This window comes from Cyprinodon tularosa, unplaced genomic scaffold, assembly GCF_016077235.1.
Source record: "Cyprinodon tularosa strain WSP-4 unplaced genomic scaffold, ASM1607723v1 ctg322, whole genome shotgun sequence".
In the NCBI taxonomy this organism is placed as follows: domain Eukaryota; kingdom Metazoa; phylum Chordata; class Actinopteri; order Cyprinodontiformes; family Cyprinodontidae; genus Cyprinodon; species Cyprinodon tularosa.
Window position 1 is genome coordinate 139,806 of NW_024039033.1, and position 24,879 is coordinate 164,684.

Consider the following 24,879-nt stretch of genomic DNA (forward strand, 5'->3'; position numbering starts at 1 on the left):
ATGTAATTTATTTTTCAAAGAAACGTGGATACTGAAGTTGCCCAAGTGTATGTTCAATAAATCCATTTCTGTTTAATTCTAGTCATTAAACTGCATTTTATGTAAAAATAATAGTTGGTTTTATCAAAGTAATAGCCAACAATTGCCATTTAATGTTAAATATAATTTTTTTTTTTTAAAGTGTCCTGTCTGGCAATGTGGCAATAAGAATAATTGTCTTGATGCCAAAGAGAGCCAAACAGATTTTAATTTCACAATTGGAGCAGTACGGCTATCGCCATAGTTTTCCGCTTTATTTACGCATATAAATAGCTTTATTATAATTCATGCAGAGAGTATTGCAGATTATATGGACACTGCAATTTAAGTAGGACAGGAAAGAAAAAGGAGAAAAGATGAAAGAAAGGAGATAAAAGGGAGATAACGATAAAACATCTCCAGTCTGCTTCATCACCTGCAAAGAGATGTAAAAAGTTCCATACTAGTTATAAAACTGCATTTTAGGTAAAAATAATAGTTGGTTTTATCAAAGTGATAGCCAACAATTCCCGTTTTAAATTTAAATATGATTTTAAGTAGTGATGAGCAGAGGCGTAGCCAGAAAATAACCAATAAAAATTGAGGGGTGGCCGAAAGGGACCAGAACCTCAGGGTCAATCTACTTTGTTCCAACAGGAACGAGCACATCCATATTTTCTAAATAAAGAAAAACTATACTTTCCTGAAGCCTTTGCTAACAAATAGATGCATATATTTAAACATCTATGCTGTGTAGATGAAAGGTATAGTGGACAAAATTCTTTCAGGTTTAAGTTCTGGGGCGAACATATTTAAATTGTCATTACCTACTTTTATCAATAATCATTCTGCAAAAAAAATGATATTTAAATCTACTAATACCCACATTTAATGCATTTTTAAGTTATTATTAAAGTAGTTATTTATCTATGATTTCACTGAAGACTTGAAGAGGCACATCATTTTATCTTACCCCTAATAAATCAAAATTTAGTTCTGAAAAGAGCATGAATTCTGTATCTATCATCTTTAAAGTTTGTAAATTGATGTGCATAATTAACTGCAGGGTTTCTGTTGTCAAGTAGTTAATATATGAAAAATTGTAATGTTTAATAAGTTTGCACATTCCCCTTCAGAGTATTACTGCTGCCACAGTCTGTATTAGAAGGAAAAAATGGGCCCCATCTAGCTCCGTCCCTGCTGATGAGGCATAGGCTAAATTCTAATTTATAGAAAAGTACCAAATTAATTTTACTTTATTTTAAACAGTTTAAGTATCTAGACCCTAAATTTAAAGAGACATCCACAGAATGATATTTTTTGTTGGTCTACTACATAAATTCACTTAAGTGTAAAATGCGTCACGTTTCTTGTCGTAAGGAAAGCGTGTTGCTTAGCAACCGAACCCATCGCCCAAAACTAAGCTTACCGCTTTTTATCTCATAAAAAAGCTGTGATTCAAGAGGTGCCGAACTATTGAGTTAATAAAATAAAAAGAAATACAATCGGCCGTGACGGCTGTAAGACATTAAAAACGGGTTAAAATGTGTTTTCTGCAGGAAACGCAGCAGCGACTTTCTACAGAATCTTGCGCAACATGATGCGCATTCCCAAAGAACCTTACGCCGCTGCGTAAGAAAAAAAAGCGTAAACGATCTCCGTTTATATTTCGCTCCCGTGTTTCGTCAGTGATGCGCTTTCCCCTGGTTTCCTCCCCCAGCTCAGCCAGTCCTTTGCTCACTCACTCACTCCACCACTCCTGCTTCGCTGTCGGCTCCCCCCCCAGCTGAACAGTGTTCGCCCACCGCAGCATAACACCGGCTGTTTTTGCCCTCCTGCTCCTAAAGCCAGCCTCTCATCATGACCTCCTCCTTCTGCGACTCTACTGAGATTCGCTAAATGGGCCTGGCGGCTGGCCTGAGGTTTCTATTATTGTTTTAATGAGGACAGCCGTCCGGATCTGAGCGGTTCTGGCGGTGCGTCTCTGAATCTGAAGACGCGTTAAAGGTACGTTCAGTTTATTCCAGCTTCTGTTTATTATTTTTTTCTCATAGAGGCAATGCTGTTTGGATATTTTAGTTGTTTTTCCTAAAGATCATGGCTTTAAATTTAACAGTGCGTATATAATAGATACAGCCGGTGTAGGATCCCCACGCACCGAGTGGCATTTCATTGTTACCCAGTGAGCGTGGATCCAGTGCCATCATCCAATCATCCAATCTGTGCAGCAGGACGCATTTACTACACCCCTTCAAATCAAACGCGTAAAATGCAATGGTTCGCGTTTGATCCTCGTCGGTCCTTAACATTCTGGGGGGGAAAGGCCAACATAAACTGTGGCACACGATTTAAAAGCCAACTACTGAGTGGAAATTCAAAATGGAGCAGAAACAGCACCTGTTTTGATTCATCAGGCCGCAAACAACCTTGTTTGTCGGATCCAAGACTCTCTTCTTGTTTTGATCTCATTCATAAATCTTTTTTTTTATTATTCTTTATCTGGTATGGATCATTCAGAGAAGCAGCCAGTGGTGTTATTTTATTTCTTTTTTCTATGGCTATGATTATTTTCCGTTTTTTTTCCTTCCATATTCAGTTTGACAGCTGCTGCTCCCAGCTGCCACCCCACCCCGTGTTTTCTTTGAAAGCAGCTTTGCTGACAACTGGGGTTTTAATCTCGTAGAAATAGAATTTTTAATTGTGCAATTTATCTGTTTCCAGTTGGGTTTGGAGATTTTTTTTGCTTCCAGCTAATTTCCACAAACCACTGGATTCAGTTTTTACTATGAACAAGTTAAAGGATTCCAATGAGTCTGATCTTCAAACCTGAGCAAAAATCAAGCATCTTATTGGGTTGCCACAAAATAAATCTAACATGTTTTAAAAAGTACAGAAAAAAGATAGATAATACTTTAATTTTGTTTTTGATGTAGGCTGATCAATTTTAATTATTAGTTCCAAACATTAATTTATGTGTTTTCATTTCCTTAAAGCTAAATCTCATAATCTCCAGTTTTGTTAAGTAAATAAGGAATTGCAAACATTAGAAAATATGTTTGTTAGACCTTTAAATCTGTTTAAATAAGGCTTTCTGGTTATTCCGTAAATATTTCACTGTACAAATCAAACAAGCTGATGTTTTAGCATATTTTCTGGACTCTATTCAGATTGTTGTATTTGAATTTGACCAAAAATGTTATAGAGTATATGTAAATATGAACAGTTTTATTATGAGTTCACATAATACAAATACAAGATTCTTTATTTTATTGAGGGATCTGTTAAACCAAGCTTAGAGTTTATTTTACAAGCTGACCTTACAGTTAAAATTTGTTGAGTTAATGACTTGTTGTCCATTCCTGATACCAGAGGATCATTGCGTCCTGTAAAATTAATCATGCAGAAGCAGGCGTTCCTTATGGTCTGGATGAGTGGCTGCAACAGCCTTCAGTCAAAGATGGATGGAATGGAAGCGTTTTTTTGTTGTTGTTGTTTTGTTGTTCTCTAAAAGCTTCCCAGGTTTGCACGTTTCTTACTATGTTAGGTTAATTAAGGAAAGATCTTAAAGGGCTTGTTTTATTTTGTTGTGCCCAAATACAACCTCACTTGATGGCATGGTGAAATTGTCTTTCCCTTACGTCTCTGTGTCACTGCACATCTTAAAGCAAGGGAAGACGGCACTGTTAATGTCCACATTTCCTCTTGTTTTGATCTTTGGAAGCCATTGTGGGCCAAACCCAACCCCCCCCCCCCCCCCCCCCCCCCCCCCCCCCCCCCATTCCCTGGGGTAAACTGTAATTTACCCATTGAACTGAAACACTGTGTGGTGCCCCTTCAGTGTCTGCAGCACAAAGTGGCAACTGCTACTGTCTGGATGAGGTGGATTTTTGTGGTTTTGCTGCTCATGTAACTTTTACCGTGAATCCTCTTCAGCTTTAGATTGTGCTTAAAGTCCAGTCTAAAAACTGCAGCTCCACTAAAGGAAAGTGTGCATGTGTTGGTTTGTGGAGGATTAAATAGTAGGAATATCTGACCATATATTTGATTATAGTGAAGGGATCTTTAAATCCAAACTTGTTTTTGCCGTTCTTTCCTCTAACGCTAACTATAGTAGCCCTTAAGAGACTTAAAGCGTGGCATTAAAGCATATGAGGCAAATTTTCCAAACATTTCTTCACCAAGAATACACATCAGGTCCTAATGAGAAACTAACCTGGTTAGAAGTAAAAACAATAACTCAGATGTTTAGCCTATATGTAAGTGGAAAGATGGAGTGGGATCTTCAGGAATTCCTTTAAACTAGACAAGTTCACTGGTTCTTTGACTACTTTCAGTTTTAGTTATATTTCCCCTTTCGGAGGTGAGAAATGGGCGATTTCTCAGGTCGTCTGTGAACAAATTTGAGGTGTTTCCGTTTTCTTTTAAATGCGACAGTTTCTTTTTATTAAGTCATGCTAGAATAGATTCTTTATAGAATGGGATTCACATTTAAAACTGCACTGAATCTGCTTTTTATGCTTAAAAAAACAACTTTTTTGATGGTTCAATTGTAAAAAATGAATGCTGCTTCAGGTTCCTTGGGCCACCATATATGACTAATTTTCTATAATTTGTATTGACTGTTTAAATGGCGTTTGAAGTAGTGATTTTTGGAAGGACACTTGGAAAAGTGTCCTGTCAGTGTGATTAAATATTGAAATATCCTTCAGCTGAAAGATCTTGTGTGAAATATTTGGTTGGCTTTTATATTTTTGGTGTAAAACTTTCCATATGTTTGGTCTCTAGACCATAGGGGTACATTGGTGAATGAAGCAGAGGTCAAGATGTTCAGAAAGTTTCAGTTCAAGTTCTTAAATGTTATTACGCTATAAGCACTAGACATGGACTTGTTTGAAAAGTTAAACTTCTGTTCACCTGATTTTAATTCTGTTTATTTATATAGAACCAATTCACATCAGATATCATCTCAGGGGAAATTACAGAGACGATACAGTCAGATTGGTTAAACGTTTCCATCTAGGAAAACCAGTTGACTCGTCAGCCATCCCCCCACACCAGGCATGCATGCAGCAACAGTGGAGTGGAAAAACTCCTTTTAACAGGTTCTAAACCTCCAGGAGAACCAGGCTCAGTGTGAGCGGCCATCTCCTGAGGCCGACTGGGGTTAAAGGAAATTGAAGCAGACATACAAAACGGAACTGTTATTGTAAACTAGCTACACAGTCAGCCACGTACTGGAAAAACAGCCAGGCAGATGGCCTCCAAATCAGTTCTCATGTGAGCGGATGTAAGAGAGTACATACAGTCTGTCATAGTAAGAGAAACAGGCCTAAACTGCAAAAAAAGGCCACACTCCAACATCTATCACCAAAGGTGCTGATATTTCAATCCAGAATGTTGTCATAGTCAATCGTGAACAGATCAGATGAAGCGACTATGACAGGATAAAAACTGAGAAAGCATAAAGTTATGGGTGGAACGAACCAATGCTGCAGAATGAAAGGCGTCCCTTAGTCCTCCAGCAGTTTAACCTTATAGCAGCATTAGTATTGAAAATATTTCTGACTATTTTTATTCTATCACAATTACTATATTCCCTCAACACTTTCTGCAAGTGCATTAAGTTACTAAGCTTAATCCCCCACTGTCCGGATGTTACAGCTAAGAGCAGGACCTTGCACCTTGTTTGAACATGTTTTGTTTTGCAGAGATATTTGTGTCAGTGTAGCAAAAAGTACTGGAATAATAACCATCAGAAACACATCTTAGCTTCACTATGACCCCATGGAGGAGATGTCGCCTCACTGAGGTCGTTCACTAAATGATTCATGCCACCATGCCAATTTACCAGTCCTACGAATCCTTTTAATGAAGCTTTGATCTGCTGCTGTATAAATACGTCAAATACAGAGGGCATAAATGTCAGCAGGATACCGCTTGAGGATCATTTTGCAGGGCTATAGCTTTGAATTTTAATGTAAACTATACTATAAAGACTCCTTATAATGAATGTGATCTAGAAGAGCAGTTACAGAAAAGAGAAAATATGTGAGTTTAAACAAAAAAAATTAAAGGAAAACAGTTGGTGCATGCATGTAAAAGGAATGAATTTATTAGCCTCATCTTCATGTATCTTCAGTACTTGATAGGTGTTGGTACTTGCCTGCTTTCTTAACCTGCATTCCTGTCAGCTATCTGAGCGCTCTTCCTTTATGCTCTCCTTCTCCTGCCCATAATTTCTGTTCTTCACTCTCAGTATTCAGTTCATGTACAGAAATGGGTCATCGAGTTCATAAGACCCCATCAGGTCTGAGACGGTAAGGAAGACGGGGGACTGATGAACGGGAATCAATATGAAGTGCTCTTGAACTCCATTGTGAACTAAAGGTAGCTCAGAATGTGCTTTTGAGTAAACCAGGATTTGGATTTCCCTTTTTTTTTACTTCTTTTTTTATATCTCTCATACAGGAAAATATTTATATTCTAATTCAAATGTTATTTTCCTGCATACATTGTCAATAAAAGTAGTTTGTATTTTGAAGACGACAGAAAAATCAGAAATAAAACAATGAGACAGCAACCTAAGAATGCTGTTATTTAGGATTTATGCTTGAAGTGAAGATGAAAGATGTGAAGCAATCAAAGCAACAGGAGCTGGAAGGAGCTTTTGTTTCGTATCCACCCTCTTTGTTAAAGCAGCACACACACACACACACACACCTTCATCTCCCTCCCTACTTCCTTCCTCCTGCCCTGCCCTCCTGCTGCTCAGGTGGCTGTTCGTGTTGCAGTCTCTGGCAGCCTAAGCGATGCAGGCAGCTTGTCCCACGTTCCTCTACACCCCTGTCATATATTGAAACACTCGCAGACAAGTTGTTCTTTTTTTTTATCTAAAATATTGCAAAATATTCTGTTATTACATTTATATCTTTACTTTAAAAGACACTTTCAAATATATCCACACTTTGGTGCTTATAGATATTTAGCATATTACACTTCCATATTAGGAAAAGTTGTGAGGCAGCTCTGCTGTTTAGACAATAAAGTTCACATGGTTTGATCTAATATCTTGAATAAAAGCGGAGTAAATGATAAATTCTGTTGGCTCTTTGGTATTTTAAGACATGACTGTAGGGACCATTGCCTCCTTTCATTGAGAGGACAGTTTGTTTAATTAGGCTTAAAATGTCTCTTCAATCATGCGCTCTTTCTTCTGCATTATTCCTAAATTGTCTCCCTTTGAGTTGGTGTTTGTTTTTTAGCCTGATGGTCCTTTGTGTTGAAAGGAGAACCTAATAGATTTATTGCTACTTGATAGATTAAAGCATCTAAAATAGGGTTGTATAGAGCACCAAAACTCTGAAAAGAATTAATGCTCAAATACTGTTTCTGGATACAATGCTGTGGTAATTTGGCATGGTTTTGATACTTTTTTTTGCATATTTTTAGTAATTAAAAATTTTAGATATCTAGATGATTTGCATATAACAGAAAAATACATATTTTTTTTACTAAGAATATTATTGCATTGTTTTTATATTTGGGTTATTTATTTTTTAATTATTAATATTTGACTAATATATGATTCTGTTGAGAAAGCACATTTAAATTGAAGTGGGAACCTTTTTTTTGTTAATAAATGGGGTTTTGTTTTTACCTCTAATTATTTGGCATTTTTTATTCCCATGGTATCAAAAAGTAAATTGAGTATTCGACATTTTCTTTGGAATTGATATCAGGTTGGACATTTTGATTTCATGATGACCCTAATCTAAAACTTGCATACTACTAAGTCTAAAAATGTGTGATCTAAGCATGAAGACAAGTTGATGTTTGCTCGAAAGAAATCAATGGCTCTGCATATGTGAATCATAAAAAAAAATCTCTGCATTTTACGGCCAAAGATATTTTAGAAAAAAAGAGCATTATGAAAATAAGAGTGGGCCTGATGGGCTGGTTTGAAGAAGAGCACTTGTGTTCTGAGAAGGCTCAAACCCCACAGTCTGCCACTCTGATCCCTGAGCGAGACTCTAGATCCAGATTGCTTCCTGTGTGCTCCAAGGGACGCGTTAAATGCAGAGGTCAAATTTCATGTACAATGTAATGTACATTTAACAGTGACAAGTAAAATTGATTATCCTTATAAAAATTTACATAAGAAAGCAATTGGCCTCTGCAAATAAAACATTTCTAAGAAATCATTTTAAAGTGTTGAAGGTTAGGTGATTCTTTTTTGGGGTGGTGTTGGGTTTGGTTTTGTTTTCCCTCCTGCCTTTACTCAGATGTATAGCTGCACAGTAGCAGGCGCACAGGATGATGGACAGGCCTTTATGGAGGTGACATTGGTGCTTCCCTGCAGGCTGTGTTTGAATTTAACTCCTTGTTTGCTTTCGCTTGCATATAAAATGTTTGATTCCTTAACTTACCTTTGATGTTTGCTGCATATCATCCTTCTTTTCCGCTTTGCACTTTTCCTGTCTCCTTTCTGTGGCCACACCTTTTTCTTTTTTGTTAAAGCTGTTAGACTAATTGGAGTAGAGCAACTGAAGTTGTGAATAAATACAGCACATTTTCATTCATCAGCTCAGTCTGGCCTTTACCTTACATCTTTTGCTGTCAGCAACGCTCCATTCACAGATTTTACTCTTCTTGGTTATGGTGCCCCACTCTGCATCCAGAAAAGCTTTTTCTCTGCAACAATTAAAAGGAAGTTTAAGTAATGACTCCGAGGTTATGTTGCAGAACTTAGCTGCAGTGCAGCCTTCAACAGCAGATTATTGATTTCAAAGATTAGTTTTGTTATTTTTGGCATTTGGTTAAACGTGCCTTAACATTTCTGTAAAGTCCATAGGTGGTCTGGCTGCAGACATGTTTCTTTTTCTTTGGCATAGACCTGCTGTCAGTTTTTTATGTGTGATTTTTGTGGAGTATATTACTAATAAAACAAAAATGCAATCTCATAAAAACTCAAAGCTCTCCCTCACATGGCCGTGATATCACATGTCGCTTGTTGTATTTATTTAGTTTTTTTCCCCCTCTTGTCTCTCTGAATTAATTCTTTGAGGTATTTCTTCTTTCCCATATAGGCAATGGAGTGCCTTCTCCTGGAGGCCTATTAGTTTGATTCTTGTGATGTCATATATTAGCTTATTTTCATCTTCATTGCCATTAGAGCTGAAACATTTAATTGGATTAATCATGATTAATTGATCATTGAAATAATTGTCAACCAATTTAGTAATCAATTATTCGTTAACTGGACTGTATAAACTGGAAAAAATGCCTGTAGCTGACAGAGCGACCTAGCCTGACGTAGTCCTACTCAATTCTAGTCAGAATATGAGTCTGATACTGCTCCATAGAGCTGTGATTATGGGGCGTGTTTTGAACGAACCAGGAAAAAAAATGCCTCTGCACTCAATTGGATAGACCTACAACCAATAAGAGCAACGGAGTGCGTGACGTATGTTAAGCGACACATAGTTGTTGTCAACAAAAATCAAAGCGTGCAGTTTCACGCCTAGAATAAGAAGATGAGACTTGATCGCGTTTCTCTGTTCCTCTTTTAAAATGAATTTCCTGTCGATATCTTCTAGAACAGACCTAATAGCAGAATCTACTCACCTCAACTCTCCAGCGGCAGCCATTGTTGTTGTCACCCAAGCGCGCTTTGGTGACATGGTTGATTACGTTACTGTTGATCATCTGTCCATCATCGTATAAAGCCGCCCTGACAATTTGATTGGCCCGCCAGATATTGTGCGAGCATACTCGCGCTACTACTGAGCAATGCCAGACCGAACCTCCCGACCTCAAACGTTGTGGGCGGGACTAATTTCGGAATGGCACCCAGGCTAAGAGCGACCCACTTAGAGCAGCAATTATACCCAATAAATATACACTACCCGGCCACTTTATTAGGTACCCCATGCTAGTAACGGGTTGGACCCCCTTTTGCCTTCAGAACTGCCTCAATTCTTCGTGGCATAGATTCAACAAGGTGCTGGAAGCATTCCTCAGGGAGTTTGGTCCATATTGACATGATGGCATCACACAGTTGCCGCAGATTTGTCGGCTGCACATCCATGATGCGAATCTCCCGTTCCACCACATCCCAAAGATGCTCTATTGGATTGAGATCTGGTGACTGTGGAGGCCATTGGAGTACAGTGAACTCATTGTCATGTTCAAGAAACCAGTCTGAGATGATTCCAGCTTTATGACATGGCGCATTATCCTGCTGAAAGTAGCCATCAGAAGTTGGGTACATTGTGGTCATAAAGGGATGGACATGGTCAGCAACAATACTCAGGTAGGCTGTGGCGTTTCAACGATGCTCAATTGGTACCAAGGGGCCCAAAGAGTGCCAAGAAAATATTCCCCACACCATGACACCACCACCACCAGCCTGAACCGTTGATACAAGGCAGGATGGATCCATGCTTTCATGTTGTAGACGCCAAATTCTGACCCTGCCATCCGAATGTCGCAGCAGAAATCGAGACTCATCAGACCAGGCAACGTCTTTCCAATCTTCTATTGTCCAATTTCGATGAGCTTGTGCAAATTGTAGCCTCAGTTTCCTGTTTAGCTGAAAGGAGTGGCACCCGGTGTGGTCTTCTGCTGCTGTAGCCCATCTACCTCAAAGTTCGACGTACTGTGCGTTCAGAGATGCTCTTCTGCCCACCTTGGTTGTAACGGGTGGTTATTTGAGTCACTGTTGCCCTTCTATCAGCTCGAACCAGTCTGGCCATTCTCCTCTGACCTCTGGCATCACCAAGGCATTTCCGCCCACAGAACTGCCGCTCACTGGATGTTTTTTCTTTTTCGGACCATTCTCTGTAAACCCTAGAGATGGTTGTGCGTGAAAATCCCAGTAGATCAGCAGTTTCTAAAATACACAATCATGCCACGTTCAAAGTCACTCAAATCACCTTTCTTCCCCATACTGATGCTCGGTTTGAACTGCAGGAGATTGTCTTGACCATGTCTACATGCCTAAATGCACTGAGTTGCCGCCATGTGATTGGCTGCTTAGAAATTAAGTGTTAACGAGCAGTTGGACAGGTGTATCTAATAAAGTGGCCGGTGAGTGTATATAAACGTAAAAAAATATATAAAAATTTTGCATTTAAGATAAAAAATGAAATAAAATGTTTCTGATTCACCTGGGGTTTTTTTTCGTAAAAAATCTTTAAGGAATCTTTGACTATTCTATGATTAATCGATTAATTGAAGAAATAGTCGACAGATTAATTTATTTGCAAACTTATCGTTAGTTGCAGCCCTAATTGCCGTATTAAAAGACTTTGTATTGTCTTTCTGTGGAGCTTGGTTAATGAAAATATATGTACTCTGTTCCGTTTTTAAAAAGGTTTCTAAAGTCCAATTGCAGTTTTCGATGGTTGCCAAAAAAGTTGTATGGACTGCGTAGACCTCACCCTTAGGCCGCAGCAGCTGTAAGGAAAATGGCTAATTGCATTCTCCAGTTTACTGACTTGTTCTTATTGTTGCTACTCGGAGAGAGTTTTAACGAAACATTTGATTCATCAGAAGGTAATTTCAAAATTAGCTTTGACTTGTATTGTTTTCCAAGTTGAAGTAATTGGAAAAAAGGAAAGATCTATAAGATTAAAATGTATATACTTGTTTAGTTATTGCTTATTGTATCAAGATGCACATATTTAGATTCATAATACTTCAGCATTAACTATCTTTAATTCTGTCTTAAAAGTAATATGTCGGCAGCATTACACTGATCCTACTAAATCCTCATTTTTTCTAGTTTTTTATTGGAGGCTTTTAATTCGCCAACGGAAGTACATTGATTAAAGAAGTGCTCCCAATCTGTGTTCTCATACATTTTGCATAAAGCGACCTCATATTATTTCTGTAACTGCCAAACAAATATAGCCAATAACCTGATAATGTTAATTCATGTCATGCATCTGGGTATTTTCATGAAGGTTCACTCACCTCTTCATGCTGTATGCTTGGAGCGCCTGACTAACCTTTTTTTCTGATTTATTCTCCTAAACATTATTTAACCACTTGAGGGTGTTAATGAAGTTATGAGCCACATTCATGGCCGCCTAAGGAGAAGGCAACCAATTGTGTTTTTAAGGGCCCAGCGTAGAGTAGGGGCTTGATATTTCATTGTTGCATAACATCTTTTCCTCTTTATTTTTGTTCCAATTTTGCCTTAAAACAGAGCAAACCTCTTAAGCCTAACCCATATAATGGCTTGACTGCCAGTTCTTGGAGTTTAAGTTGACCCAATAAAGCTCAAAATGCCTGGAATAGGTAAAGAAAGCCTATCCCATAACTTGTATCAGGCCCTGCCAATGCTTTCAGCTGTCCAGCCTACATTATGCATGTTTTGCATGAAATGCCAATGTAGTTTGTAGAGTAAACATTGCACTTATAGAACAGTTCTAAGAACTTTTTAATTTATAATCGGATTTAATTGAGACGACCGTTTGCTTGTGATGCTACTGTTAAAACTTTGCTTCCCTTCATTCTACTTCATCTGATGCTTTTAGATAGATCAACATAAAGTGTACTGGATTACGACCTTTGAGAGGTTGGGCCAAAGTGTTTTTTATTTTTCTCAGAAGTTGCATGCACATTTGCTAGAGAAGCTTACCCACTCCCACGTCTTCTCAGTGGGAGCCTGCCCATGTCTTTGAGATTCCCCATACCTGTGTAATTATGTTATGCTCACACATCACACTTGAAACACCCACTAAGCCTCAGCTGTCCGCGCAGTACGTAAAAACCACCTACACGTTCTTTTTAGAGCCACAGTCAGTTCCTTCCTCCATGTCTGTTAATAACCCTTTTCTGTCCTGTCTGTCAGACGCTGTGTGTTGGAAAGTCTCACCAGGCTGCGTGCATGTGTTGGACAAAAGGATGTGAGACACAACTGTGCTGGGGGTGTTGGTGTGCAGTTGAGCCTTGTTTCCCAGAGGCCACAGAACAGCTGCTAATCCACACGCACACACACACACACACCTACGCATATGAATCCACTCTGTCTGGAACTGAGAGTGCTGGGATTCACAAAGGAACCAGGCTGTTTCATGTGTGTGTGACTGTCTTGTTTCAGCCGGTCTGAAATAGCTGGTCTCACAGTGAGTCACCGCTCCTGCCTGAAGGGGAGGAATGGAGCCGGTGTGTGAGCGAGTCACTCCAACTTTCTGTGCATACACTTTTGTGAACTTGTTTGCCTGTGCCCTCCTGATGACAGCACACTCTTGACTTGTTGCTTTTATCAGGACAGAAAAGAAGTGTTGGACATGTTTCTGTCGTTGTCGTCCCACCGGCTTTAGCGCTGGGCCTCGTGGCTCGTTTTGTTTACCGCTGTGTTTGCCTTGTTGATGGATATTGATTCAGACTAGATGTAATCTGATGGGAATAACCTTCAACATTGTATGTGTGCGTTTTAAATTGTCCATCCTGGGATGTAAAATGGTGGATTGCAGGCGCTGGACTGAATGTGACAATTGGTTTATACACATATGAGTTATCCTCCCAAAGGGTTGGCTCTCTTTCTTAAAGATACAGGTTTGAAATAATATTTAATGCAATTTTGTTTGAATTTTAGTGGATATGTTGGTGGTAACACTATTATGAATAACCCTGTTTTGTTTTGAAGTAATTAAGTAGCTCTAAATGACAAGTTCAAGACCCATTTGACAACTTCGGGCTTTAAATGTTGCCGCTTTGCTCATTGCTGGATTTTCGTCCTAGGTCTGCACATGGGGGCGGGCAAAAGCAAGCCCAAGGAGCCGGGCCAGCGCTCCATGAGCCTGGATGGTACTATAGGCACAGGCTCAGACAGCGGACACTTCCACCACCTGGGCCCCACTCAGCAGACCCAGACCCCCAATAGAAGCCCCGCCGTCGGCACAGGAAGGCGGGGGTACCAGGGGCAGCATCAGCATGCCCCAACAAATACCCCGGAACTAGCTCTCTTCGGAGGTGTGGACCACACAGGAACTGTTACATCTCCTCAGAGAGGACCTCTGTCAGGTAGGAAAGTGCATGACATTTTGACACGTTTGGTTTTCTGTGTTATGCAACTGTTGTAATGGACCGCCTGGCACTTATTCAGTCAAGGTTCATGAAGTCCTCAGTGCACGGAAATATTCTGAACATTTATGGATTGTGCATTAAGAGAGACAAACATTTCAAGCAACCTAACATCTTTTGAAGCTGTTTTCTGCTCTGTATATCTTGGGTTTAAATTATATAGGTTGCAGAGAAGTTGTATTTTTTTATGTTAAGTTCTAATAAAGGTAAGATAAGATTTTTTCTCTCCGAAAAGTTAAAATCGTTGACAGTTAAGCAGAGGGACTGGAGTGCATCTCCAGCAGTGACTGGGTGAGGGGGAGGCAGATGCCTTACAGGTTGCTCCAATTTATCACAGGTCAACATGGAAAAAAGAAAAAAAAACACGCACACACACTCACCCATTATCTTAGATAGACATTTTAACCTTACATAAATTATGGACTGTGAGAAAAAGCAGAGATGCCCAGTGGGGGTGTCCCAATGCAATTTTTTAATTTCCCTTACAATACCAATATTGCATCTTTGAGTATTGACCGATTACCAATATTAACCCAATACAGTATCGGTACCCATCACACATAATTTAATTGCTTGTTTTGTAGCATGGATTATTAGAAGGGGTTAGATCAAGCAATAATAATCAAATGGAGAACAATAGTCAACAACAGACTGTATGAAAACTACTCACCCATTTATCAGTAAAGGAACTGGGGGCAGGAATCTTAAAATAATACACATGCTTGTCTTTTCTTTTATGCTAATGCGGGTGATTTAGTGTTAGAAACCAAAATAAACCAACCGGACAGATTACCTCTTCATTACGTTTAATTACATAATACACTGCAATTCAGGGACCGAATTTCCCACACAGTCCTACAGATGGGACGTCCGTTGGCACTGCATGCGCACCCCCAACAGCTTTGATACAGGAAGTCACGGTTGTTTTAGAAGTAATAGGACTAGAAGAAGAAAACTAAAATAAACATTACTTAGTTACGTCGTTACTTAACATGTTGCTTGTTGCTGTGATAAAATATGTACGGTGGTCTTGTAGTAATTGGTGTTGCACCATCAGCTGTGCAGGGCTGTGAATGCGGCCGGTCCATGAAGCAATCCTGCGTGTGCCCATCCCATCTTGGCTGGTGGCTGCAGTTACCCAGTCATGTCACTCCTGAGCCTCATTTCCTCATCCTGCCTCTAGTTCCTTTAACCAATGTGTTACATTAACTTTTAACAGAAGCAGAGTTTTACTATCTGCTTGCTTCTAGATGCAAGCTGATATACTCCGATATTTTCTTTTGGCTGATATCGTACCAGTATCCGTTATCGGATGGAGTCAACACTAATACTCAGTAAGAGCCCACAGATGCATGCAGATAACCCAATTTAGAAACACTCTGACTGGTATTTGAACCCACGACCATTTAGTGTTATAGAGTGTACTCGTATCTCTTCAGGCAGCAATCATATCATATCGAAAGCACAGAAAAATCGTAGTAGAACCAAGAAATAAAGCCTGTATGCCTTTTTATATTTATTTTAAGCGGAGAAAGAAGCTTGTGAAGCAACAGGAAGGCGTCAGCAGCCTTTGTGTCCAGATAAATAATTACCTGCATACAGCAGCATAATTAGGGAAAGTCAAAGTTGCTTTATTATCAATGCTGTATTTTCCCCACTGTTCCAGTCCTAGAGCTTCATTTTAAAAATAGGGGCAACAAAAATCTAACTTGATAAAATCAGAAACGTTTTAACCTATTCCAATAACCGCTCATTAAGATAAATTAAGATTGTCCTTTATAAATAAAGCAAACAAGTACTTAAAAGCTCTTTAGTCTTCACTGCAAAAACAACCCAGATTTAATTCAACATTTCTTAAATTAAGTGTATTTACCCTTAATTTGAGTAGGTAAATAATCTGCCAATGGAATGAGTATTTTTACTCTTAAAATCAGATAATTAGATAATATGAACTTGAAATAAAAAAATTAAATTGTTTTGTCTTGTTTTAAATATAAATTGTCTTGTTCGATTGGCAAAGTGTCTCACTTACCTCTTCAATCCAAATGCAGCTATTTTAGGTAAAAGTGACTTACCTAAAATAGCTGCATTTTTAAGATGAACCTTTTTTTTTGCAGTGTACTCCTCATTAGATTGACTTAAAGCTTGTCTCTGTGCCTCAGTGTCCTGTATTTACCTAGTGATGTTCAAGCTGTCTGGACCAGCCAGATGGTTGGGTTAATGTTGCTTCATGCAGAGAAAATACCCTGCTGATGTATCAGCAGCAATTTTCCTAACTAATACATCCTGTCATGCATCTAATGAGCCAATCAATGATTTGCTGAAGGGTAAAGGTTTAATGTTGAAGCCAATATGCACAATATTCTTCTCAAATATTTAAAACCTTGTTATCTGGTTGTCTTTCAGGGGAAATTGGTCAAAGGATGTATGGATATCAGTATTTATTAATAAACCCTGGGAAAGTGTTTTTTAGCTCACAAAACCTAAAAAAAAAAACTCATTCAAGGTGAGGTCTCTGCTATGCGTGTCAGGAGGAAGCACCCTGTTATTTGTTGAGTTTTTAATTATAGTCCTGTTTAAATAAATATGTCTGTATTCCTGGTTTCTTGCAGGAGGCGTCACTACATTTGTGGCGCTGTACGACTACGAGTCGCGGACGGTGAGTGACCTGACCTTCAGGAAAGGCGACCGGCTGCAGATTGTTAACAACACGTAAGAATCTCTACCCGTTTCCATCAGTTCTTCACTCTCCTACGGACTCGATATTCCTCTTTTACACCAGCTGTCTCAGTTAGCTGATGTTTAACAGAACGTCTGTGACATATTCAGGGCGAATTACACCGGGAATAATCATTACAGTAACTGAACACATTTGTCTAGTCTGTCATTTGAATGATTTCCTCTGCTACTGATTTCTGGCCACTAAATGAGATTCCTGACTCCAATCCTCACCTCCTTATGCTGGGTGTGTACTATTACACATAATTACACACACTATCCTAAGGTAGACTCCAACAGTGAGCCAGACAGTTTATGACACATTGCTCAGCAAACTGAATAAACTAGTGTTCTGCAAACTATGAAATTCAGATTTTGATCTTTGAAGCTTGCATTTCCCTCACTAATTCTTCTGCTATTAAACATTGGTACTGCTAAGATCTTCAGGCATCCAGTTAAAGCTCCTATGACAAAAAATAAATGTTACATGTTAAAGTAGATGTGCTTAGTAGATTGTTTTTACATGAACAGTGACGGCCACAGTGAAGGGTTGGAGCTGAGAACAGTGGAGCAAAACCCTCCCATCTGTTTACACAAGCGAAGGAGATGAGCGTTTCGTTGACGCGTTCTCCTTCCATTTGGGCCGCTGCCATCCTCGTAATCTTTTAGTCTCGTCAAAGAGAGCGTGTCATGCTGAGATGCAGGCTTGACTTCTTTTCTTTGGTACCGATTAGACCTGAAACTTGTGCCTTCTGGCTCTTATCAAACTCTTAAGTTGTTAAGCCAACACGGAAGGAACAGAGTAAATATTTAAGTAGGTAGATAACAAATATATAGGTTGCAAAAAATCTCTATTAGAGGTAGACCGATATGTCGAGTGACCGATATTTTTGTCCAATATTGGCTGTTTTTTTTTGTTTTTTTTTATCTTGCAACGACTGATAAGTTCAAGCATTTGCTGATGTATGTGTGAGTCACACAAGTACATGGATTGCCAATCCCTCCATTTGCAATCTATTATTCAATTTGTTCATGTTTTATTTTTGTTTAAATTGTGAGTCTTAACATTTATTGCCATTGTTTCATTTTCAATATATAACCGAAGGAAGAAAAAGCAATGTCAGCTTCAAGAATCTGGCCCCAAAAATCAGCAAAACATATTCAGTTCAGATTAGTTAGACCTATAATTATTGGCATCAGCCTTAAAAAACATCTATCAGTCGAATTCTAATCCTTAATGGGTGATTAAATACTAAAATCTTTTACCTTTTGTGCTAAAAGGCTGTAAAGTCTTCTGTCATCTGGAACTGCATCGTTGGGCTGTCAACCAAAAAACAGACTTTAAAGGGTTTATTTATAGAACAATTGGTAAATTATTTCTGTTTAGGTTTTTTTGTTTTCTTTTTAGTTCTTCGGATTTAAACTGACATCCCGGAATAAAATGGATATTAAAACAGCCCCACAAAGCAGTCCTGCAGCATGGCCCCCTCTGCTCCCCCTCCCTCCTCTGTGCCGTGCTGCTCGCCTTGCCGTGTCTCTTTGCTCTGTTTTGATGCGTCTGCTGTGTCTGTTATCTCTCCTTCTCTCTTCCTTTCTCATGCTTCATGGTTTCTTCTAGGAAAAAGTACAGCTTCAGGTCAGTACTGTTGCCTCGTGCAACCTTTCTTTTGTAGTTCTTTATTTGCTAGTGCATGGATTGAAACGAATAGTCTCTTGGTTATACCACAGAATTCTACCTGAAATCACACCTAGAAGAGGTTTGTGGTGTTGCTTGCTTTTGAATGTAATTAATGCCTCTGAAATTAAAGCAACAGTTCCACTTTTTTTTATGTAAAGCAGAATAAAGGTTACCTGGGTTAAGGTTAACTCAACACTCTGAGGGAATTGGTGTGGTTCAAGCTCCTTATGTAAACAGTTTTTCACTATAGGGCTGTGATATGGTTCAAAAAATGTAATCACTCTATATTAGTATTTGACTCTAATGGGTTTTTTAACAAATTTGAAATGACGAACCAGGGAAAAAAAGCCTGGATTTAAATTTTACTCCTATCTAACCTTTAAAAAGAGATTGACTAGACCACCAACCTTGCTTAGCTTGGCCTTGAGAGGTTGAGAGGCTAAATCCTTTCCTCTGCCTGCACCCCCAGAATACTGAGGAGTTCTGGATAATATATATTTTCTGTTGATAATGATCATATATTTACACAAAAATGGGTAAAACGGTGTCAGAGAAATGTGTATAGCCATAGAAAAACACCCAGTTCTACAAATTTCCAAATTAGTGAACCACTTATAATTTAATTTAAGTAATAATATGATTTTTGAAGGCTTCAGAGGTTGTTTGTAGAACAACGGTGAACAAATGCATCTTTGAAACAAAGAACACCAGGTAAATCAGAAATAAAGTTGTGCAAAAGTGAGTTTGGGTCATTTAACAACATCCCAAACATCTGAGAAATTAGGAAAATTTAAAAATCCAACGAGATGCATTTTTGGAATTAAAGCTCAAAGGGTCAAAAGACTAATATTAACTGGAGAGTTAGACAAAACCCCAGTGGTCAATTTAAAAGAACTAAATTTTTAAATTAGAGCCATTAAGGAGAGGATTACATTGAAGGTGAGGCAAAAACTGAGCCGGACCCAGGTGGTAGAAATGTCAGCTGTTTTAGCTTTGGATGCACCCATTCAAAAAATCACTTCCAAGGCTGATACTTGGATTAGGGTATCTGCAGATCCTTATAGCTTTCTGATGTCATAGCTACGTTTGCTTTAATGCTATTACCATTACTGCTCATTTTGATTTAAAACATTTTAAGAGGCTGTTACTTTTAATATGTATAAATGTAGGCATGTATATATCCGAAAAGGCAGATTGAGTTTAATAAAGGTAAAAAAAAAAAAACAGTAGATTGTGCAAACAGGACAAATTTCATTCTGAAGACAAAGATGCAAGTGTAAGGGTTCAAATTGACAAAGAAAGATGTTAAAAAATGGACAAACTTTTTAGCCGTTCAAGAGCTTTTTAACCCAACTTACAGGTGCTGGTCATAAAATTAGAATATCATGAAAAAGTAGATTGATTTCAGTAATTCCATTTAAAAAGTGAAACTTGTATATTATATTCATACATTACATACAAACTCATATATTTCAGATGTTTATTTTGTTTAATTTTGATGATTACAAATGACAACAAATGAAAATCTCAAATTCATCATATCAGAAAATTAGAATATTACTGAAGACCAATAAAAACAAAGGATTTATAGAAATGTTGGCCAACTGAAAAGTATGAACATGAAAAGTATGAGCATGTACAGCACTCAGTATTTAGTTGGGCCTCCTTTGGCCTGTATTACTGCAGCAATGCGGCGTGGCATGGAGTCGATCAGTCTGTGGCACTGCTCAGGTGTTATGATAGCCCAGGTTGCTCTAATAGTGGCTTTTAGCTCTTCTGAATTGTTGGGTCTGGTGTATTGCATCTTCTTCTTCACAATACCCCATAGATTTTCTATGGGGTTAAGGTCAGGAGAGTTTGCTGGCCAATTAAGAGCAGGGATACCATGGTCCTTCAACCAGGTACTGGTAGCTTTGGCACTGTGTGCAGGTGCCAAGTCCTGTTGGAAAATGAAATCTGCATCTCCAAAAAGTTGGTCAGCTGCAGGAAGCATGAAGTGCTCTAAAACTTCCTGGTATGTGGCTGCGTTGACCCTGGACCTCAGAAAACACAATGGACCAACACCAGCAGATGACATGGCACCCCAAACCATCACTGACTGTGGAAACTTTACACTGGACTTCAAGCAACGTGGATGAAGTGCCTCTCTTCTTTTCCTCCAGACTCTGGGACCTTGATTTCCAAAGGAAATGCAAAATTTACTTTCATCAGAGAACATGACTTTGGACCACTCACCAGCAGTCCAGTCCTGTTTCTCTTTAGCCCAGGCAAGACGCTTCTGACGCTGTCTGTGGTTCAAGAGTGGCTTGACACAAGGAATGCGACAGCAGAAACCCATGTCTTTCATACGTCTGTGTGTGGTGGTTCTTGAAGCACTCACTCCAGCTGCAGTCCACTCTTTGTGAATCTCCCCCACATTTTTGAATGGGTTTTGTTTCACAATCCTCTCCAGGGTGCGGTTATCTCTCTTGCTTGTACACTTTTTTCGACCACATCTTTTCCTTCCCTTCGCCTCTCTATTAATGTGCTTGGACACTGAGCTCTGTGAACAGCCAGCCTCTTTAGCGATGACCTTTTGTGTCTTGCCCTCCTTGTGCAAGGTGTCGATGGTCGTCTTTTGGACAACTGTCAAGTCAGCAGTCTTCCCCATGATTGTGTAGCCTATAGAACTAGACTGAAAGACCATTTAAAGGCTTTTGCAGGTGGTTTGAGTTAATTAGCTGATTAGAGTGTGGCACCAGGGGCCATCAATTTTGAACCTTTTCACAATATTCTAATTTTCTGATATGATGAATTTGAGATTTTCATTTGTTGTCATTTGTAATCATCAAAATTAAACAAAATAAACATCTGAAATATATGAGTTTGTACAGTATGTAATGTATGAATATAATATACAAGTTTCACTTTTTAAATGGAATTACTGAAATCAATCTACTTTTTCATGATATTCTAATTTTATGACCAGCACCTGTAAATGTGGTATTTAAATAGACTGAATATCCCTACAGATTGGGCGTATCTTTAAAAAAAAAACGGATCTAGAATTGTCTTCTACATCAGGATAGACGCAGATATTAATATCAGATTGGTGCATCTCTAGTCTTGATGTATGTCTTTGGTACCATATTCATGTTGAAGAATTTGAGTATCGAGCAAATGGTATCGAGCCAATGGAGAATCCCTGATTTGAAGGATGGATGAATAGTTTCTGTCAAAGGCAATCTTATCTTAAGCTTTTTTTACAAAGACACGTGGGAGTGAGGTTATCTCTCTCTGTGAGTGCAAAGCTGGTAGAGACATATCCCAGAGGACCTGAAACTACGACTCAAGGTGGTTCTACAAAGAACAGGGAAGGCATACTTGATGCAAATGCACACCACACCTTTCAGGCTTTGATTTTTAAATGTTATCAAAAACCTAATTTCATTTTTCTTCCATATCTCAATCATTCACTTCTTAATGTCAGTTATGTAAAATTTGCTGTATTGTAATAAAGTATGCTATAAGGTGGAAGTGGTATTTGTACATTTGTGGTACATTACTGATGCCCCAAATGTCCTTCATGAAAATAATACAAGTCTGGTATGATAGGAGTTGGTTTCTGTGACGAACACTCACCCAGAACACCTAACAAACTTTTCTGATTTTAAAATGCTAACCCAGGCTGTTTATGGAATAATGGGATGGAAATCTACCCATGAGCTTAGTGATGTTTTTATATACCAACAGAGGGGAGTTGTTAATGTCTAACAGGAAATTTATCTCAAGTAAAGAAACTACTCTATGCTGTTATTTAACTCTGCACATTCTTTTCTATATTAGCTTTTATTGGAACCGATTGGCATAGTTTCAGGTGCAGTGAATAAATAAAAAAAAAAAAAAAAAAGAATATATATATATATATATATATCACTTTGAGAATTAAAGTATTTTTTTTTTTAGCAAACTACACAAAAAAACACAACAAATGTGTATATTTTTGTTTTCGCTTGGAGGAAGTGATGATTTAAAAGGAGGGTTTTATTATAACTCATCATACATCAGTTTACTGACACTAGCCATGCTGTGAGCAGGTGGGTATAATACCACCGCTCAGACGCTGCAACACTAAATCATCTTAAACAAAACAACATAAATGGTAAAACTTAGATGGGGAAAGAGCAGGAAAACATTGTGGCGGAAGAAAATCTACTACTTTTGTGCCATAACACAGTTTTTCTTCTTCAAAATATATTTTAAAAAAAATCCTCTGTAAAATATCCACTTTAAAGAAAACAAAAATTGTTTGTTGTCCACTCTGCCTCTTTTTATATTTTTTTTCTCTCCTCTCTCCATAGAGAAGGGGACTGGTGGCTCGCCCGGTCGCTCACCACAGGAGAGAGTGGCTACATCCCCAGCAACTATGTGGCTCCATCCGACTCCATCCAAGCTGAAGAGTATTTCCTTACGTTATATCTACATGTTACTTGATTGCTGTTATATACTGTATAGTTATGACTGCGTACCGTTGCCATGTATGCAGTTGAAATGATTCTAATAGTATTTTATAGGTACATGTGGAGCTCCTGCTGTTCTTTTCAGCAGCTCAGCTGGACTTCCCTCTGATCTTCCTTTTCTTTGACCGACTTCGGCAGGTGGTATTTTGGGAAAATCACTCGACGTGATTCTGAGAGGCTCCTTCTGAACCCGCAGAACCGACGAGGAACCTTCCTGGTGAGGGAGAGCGAGACGACTAAAGGTGAGAGGGCAGGCGCTTGATTTGCTTCAGTGGCTACAGTGTTCATTAAGATCCATCATCAGGATTAGGGCTAATGGCTTCATCTGCAGAGACTCATAATGGTGTCATAAATCAGACGTGTTCAGTTATACTGTCCAATTTAGAGCATGTTACAAGCCAAATGCCATTAAAAAAAATAAAATAACTGCTTATAGCTTAATGCTACATTTGAAATCTCATTAAGGTAAAGCTGACCATCAGGGGGTTTAGTCTAGAAATGGAGCAATATATTCCTTCCTTCTGTGTTGTTGTTGTTGTGTCATTATCATGTAATAAAAAGTTACATTTTTAAGCCAAGTAGTAAGTCTCTGAATTAAATACCTGCTAATTGTGGAATTGGACAAAAACTAGCATGTAGAATATAGAATAGAAAATCCCTTAATTGTCCCACAATGGGGAAATTCTGGTGTTACAGCTGCAAAAAGATTAAAAGAAAATGGTCACACAAATGTGGACCTTAGAAAAGTGTATAAGAATAACATGATAGTGAAGAGTTAAAAGATAAACAATAAAATGCTGTACTGTAAAGTGTAAACTGTGCATCTGTAGAATAAATAAATAACCAAAAAACAGCTACGGACATTTTTTCAGTAACGAAAATTTGAAAATAGCAGCAACATCAGAGATGTGCAAAATGACAGCAGCAGGTTATTTAACTGATTACGGTAGAAATTGTGCAAACTCAGAATGAATGTAACAACTTATTGAGGTTTTTGGGAACAGTGGTGGTTATAGTGTCTTCCAGCTGCTGGGAGGAAGGATCTGTGATAACGCTCCCTGGTGAATTTAGGGTGCAGCAGTCTGTCCAGTTCTGCAACAGCTTCATGCATGGGGTGGGAGACATTATCCAACAGAGATGTTCATTTAGTTAGGATCATTTTGTTTCCCGCCTCCTGCACTGAGCCCAGAGGACCTCCAGTCACAGAGCTGGCCTTTCTGATCAGCTTATCCAGCCTCTTTTTATCAGGTACAGATAAGCCACTGCTCCAACTATTTTTTATTTTTTTTCCTAATTTTTCAATGTATTTTTTTAGGTAAAGGTCTCTTCACGCATGCGCTGCTCAAGCTCCTGTTTTACATCCTTCTTCCTGACCTCTATCAGACTTCCCTCTCGCTTTGCTGCGTTCGTTATCCATTCCAATGCATGACGTATTGGTATCGGCACTAAAACTCTCCACTTATTGACAATGCTTATAATGATGCAGAGTAACCTTTTCAACTTTCCTTTTTTTTCTTTTTTTCCTTTTACATCATACCCTCGCTCTACCATTCAACACAAGCTCTGCCCTGAAGCCCCTCTCATTATTTCACACTGAGAGAACATCCAGAGCGGAATACAATTTTAACAGTAAGAATGAGTCCAGCTCCGATTGTCTTAACGTTCTCCTGAAAATCGGGGAAAGGCTAGTGATTGGTTATCATCATGCTTTGCATACATAGTCAGTAATAGCAGCTTTTCCAAAAAAAAAAAAGAATTAAATAAATCAGATCTAAAATCTAGGTTATGAAGAAGTTAGCTCACGGGTTAAAACTGTGTGGAAAAAGAGGCAACAGTTCCCAACAGATTGCGATCACTTTGATATGAGTAAAT

General features: G+C 38.6%; 1 protein-coding gene across 2 annotated transcripts in view; it reads left to right on the forward strand.

Annotated features, from left to right (window-relative positions):
* Positions 1-1,706: 1,706 nt before the first annotated feature.
* LOC119788640 (proto-oncogene tyrosine-protein kinase Src) overlaps positions 1,707-24,879 on the forward strand; it is a 33,429-nt gene continuing 10,256 nt past the window's right edge. Inside the window, exons 1-6 of one of the 2 annotated variants that reach the window (XM_038293182.1) lie at positions 1,707-2,025; positions 13,771-14,052; positions 16,725-16,824; positions 18,449-18,466; positions 22,849-22,947; positions 23,146-23,249. In XM_038293182.1, coding sequence (XP_038149110.1) covers positions 13,779-14,052; positions 16,725-16,824; positions 18,449-18,466; positions 22,849-22,947; positions 23,146-23,249 — 595 coding nt within the window. In that variant the 5' untranslated portion in view covers positions 1,707-2,025; positions 13,771-13,778. The remainder of the gene's footprint in view (positions 2,026-13,770; positions 14,053-16,724; positions 16,825-18,448; positions 18,467-22,848; positions 22,948-23,145; positions 23,250-24,879) is intronic. The other variant, XM_038293183.1, reaches the window with a different exon arrangement.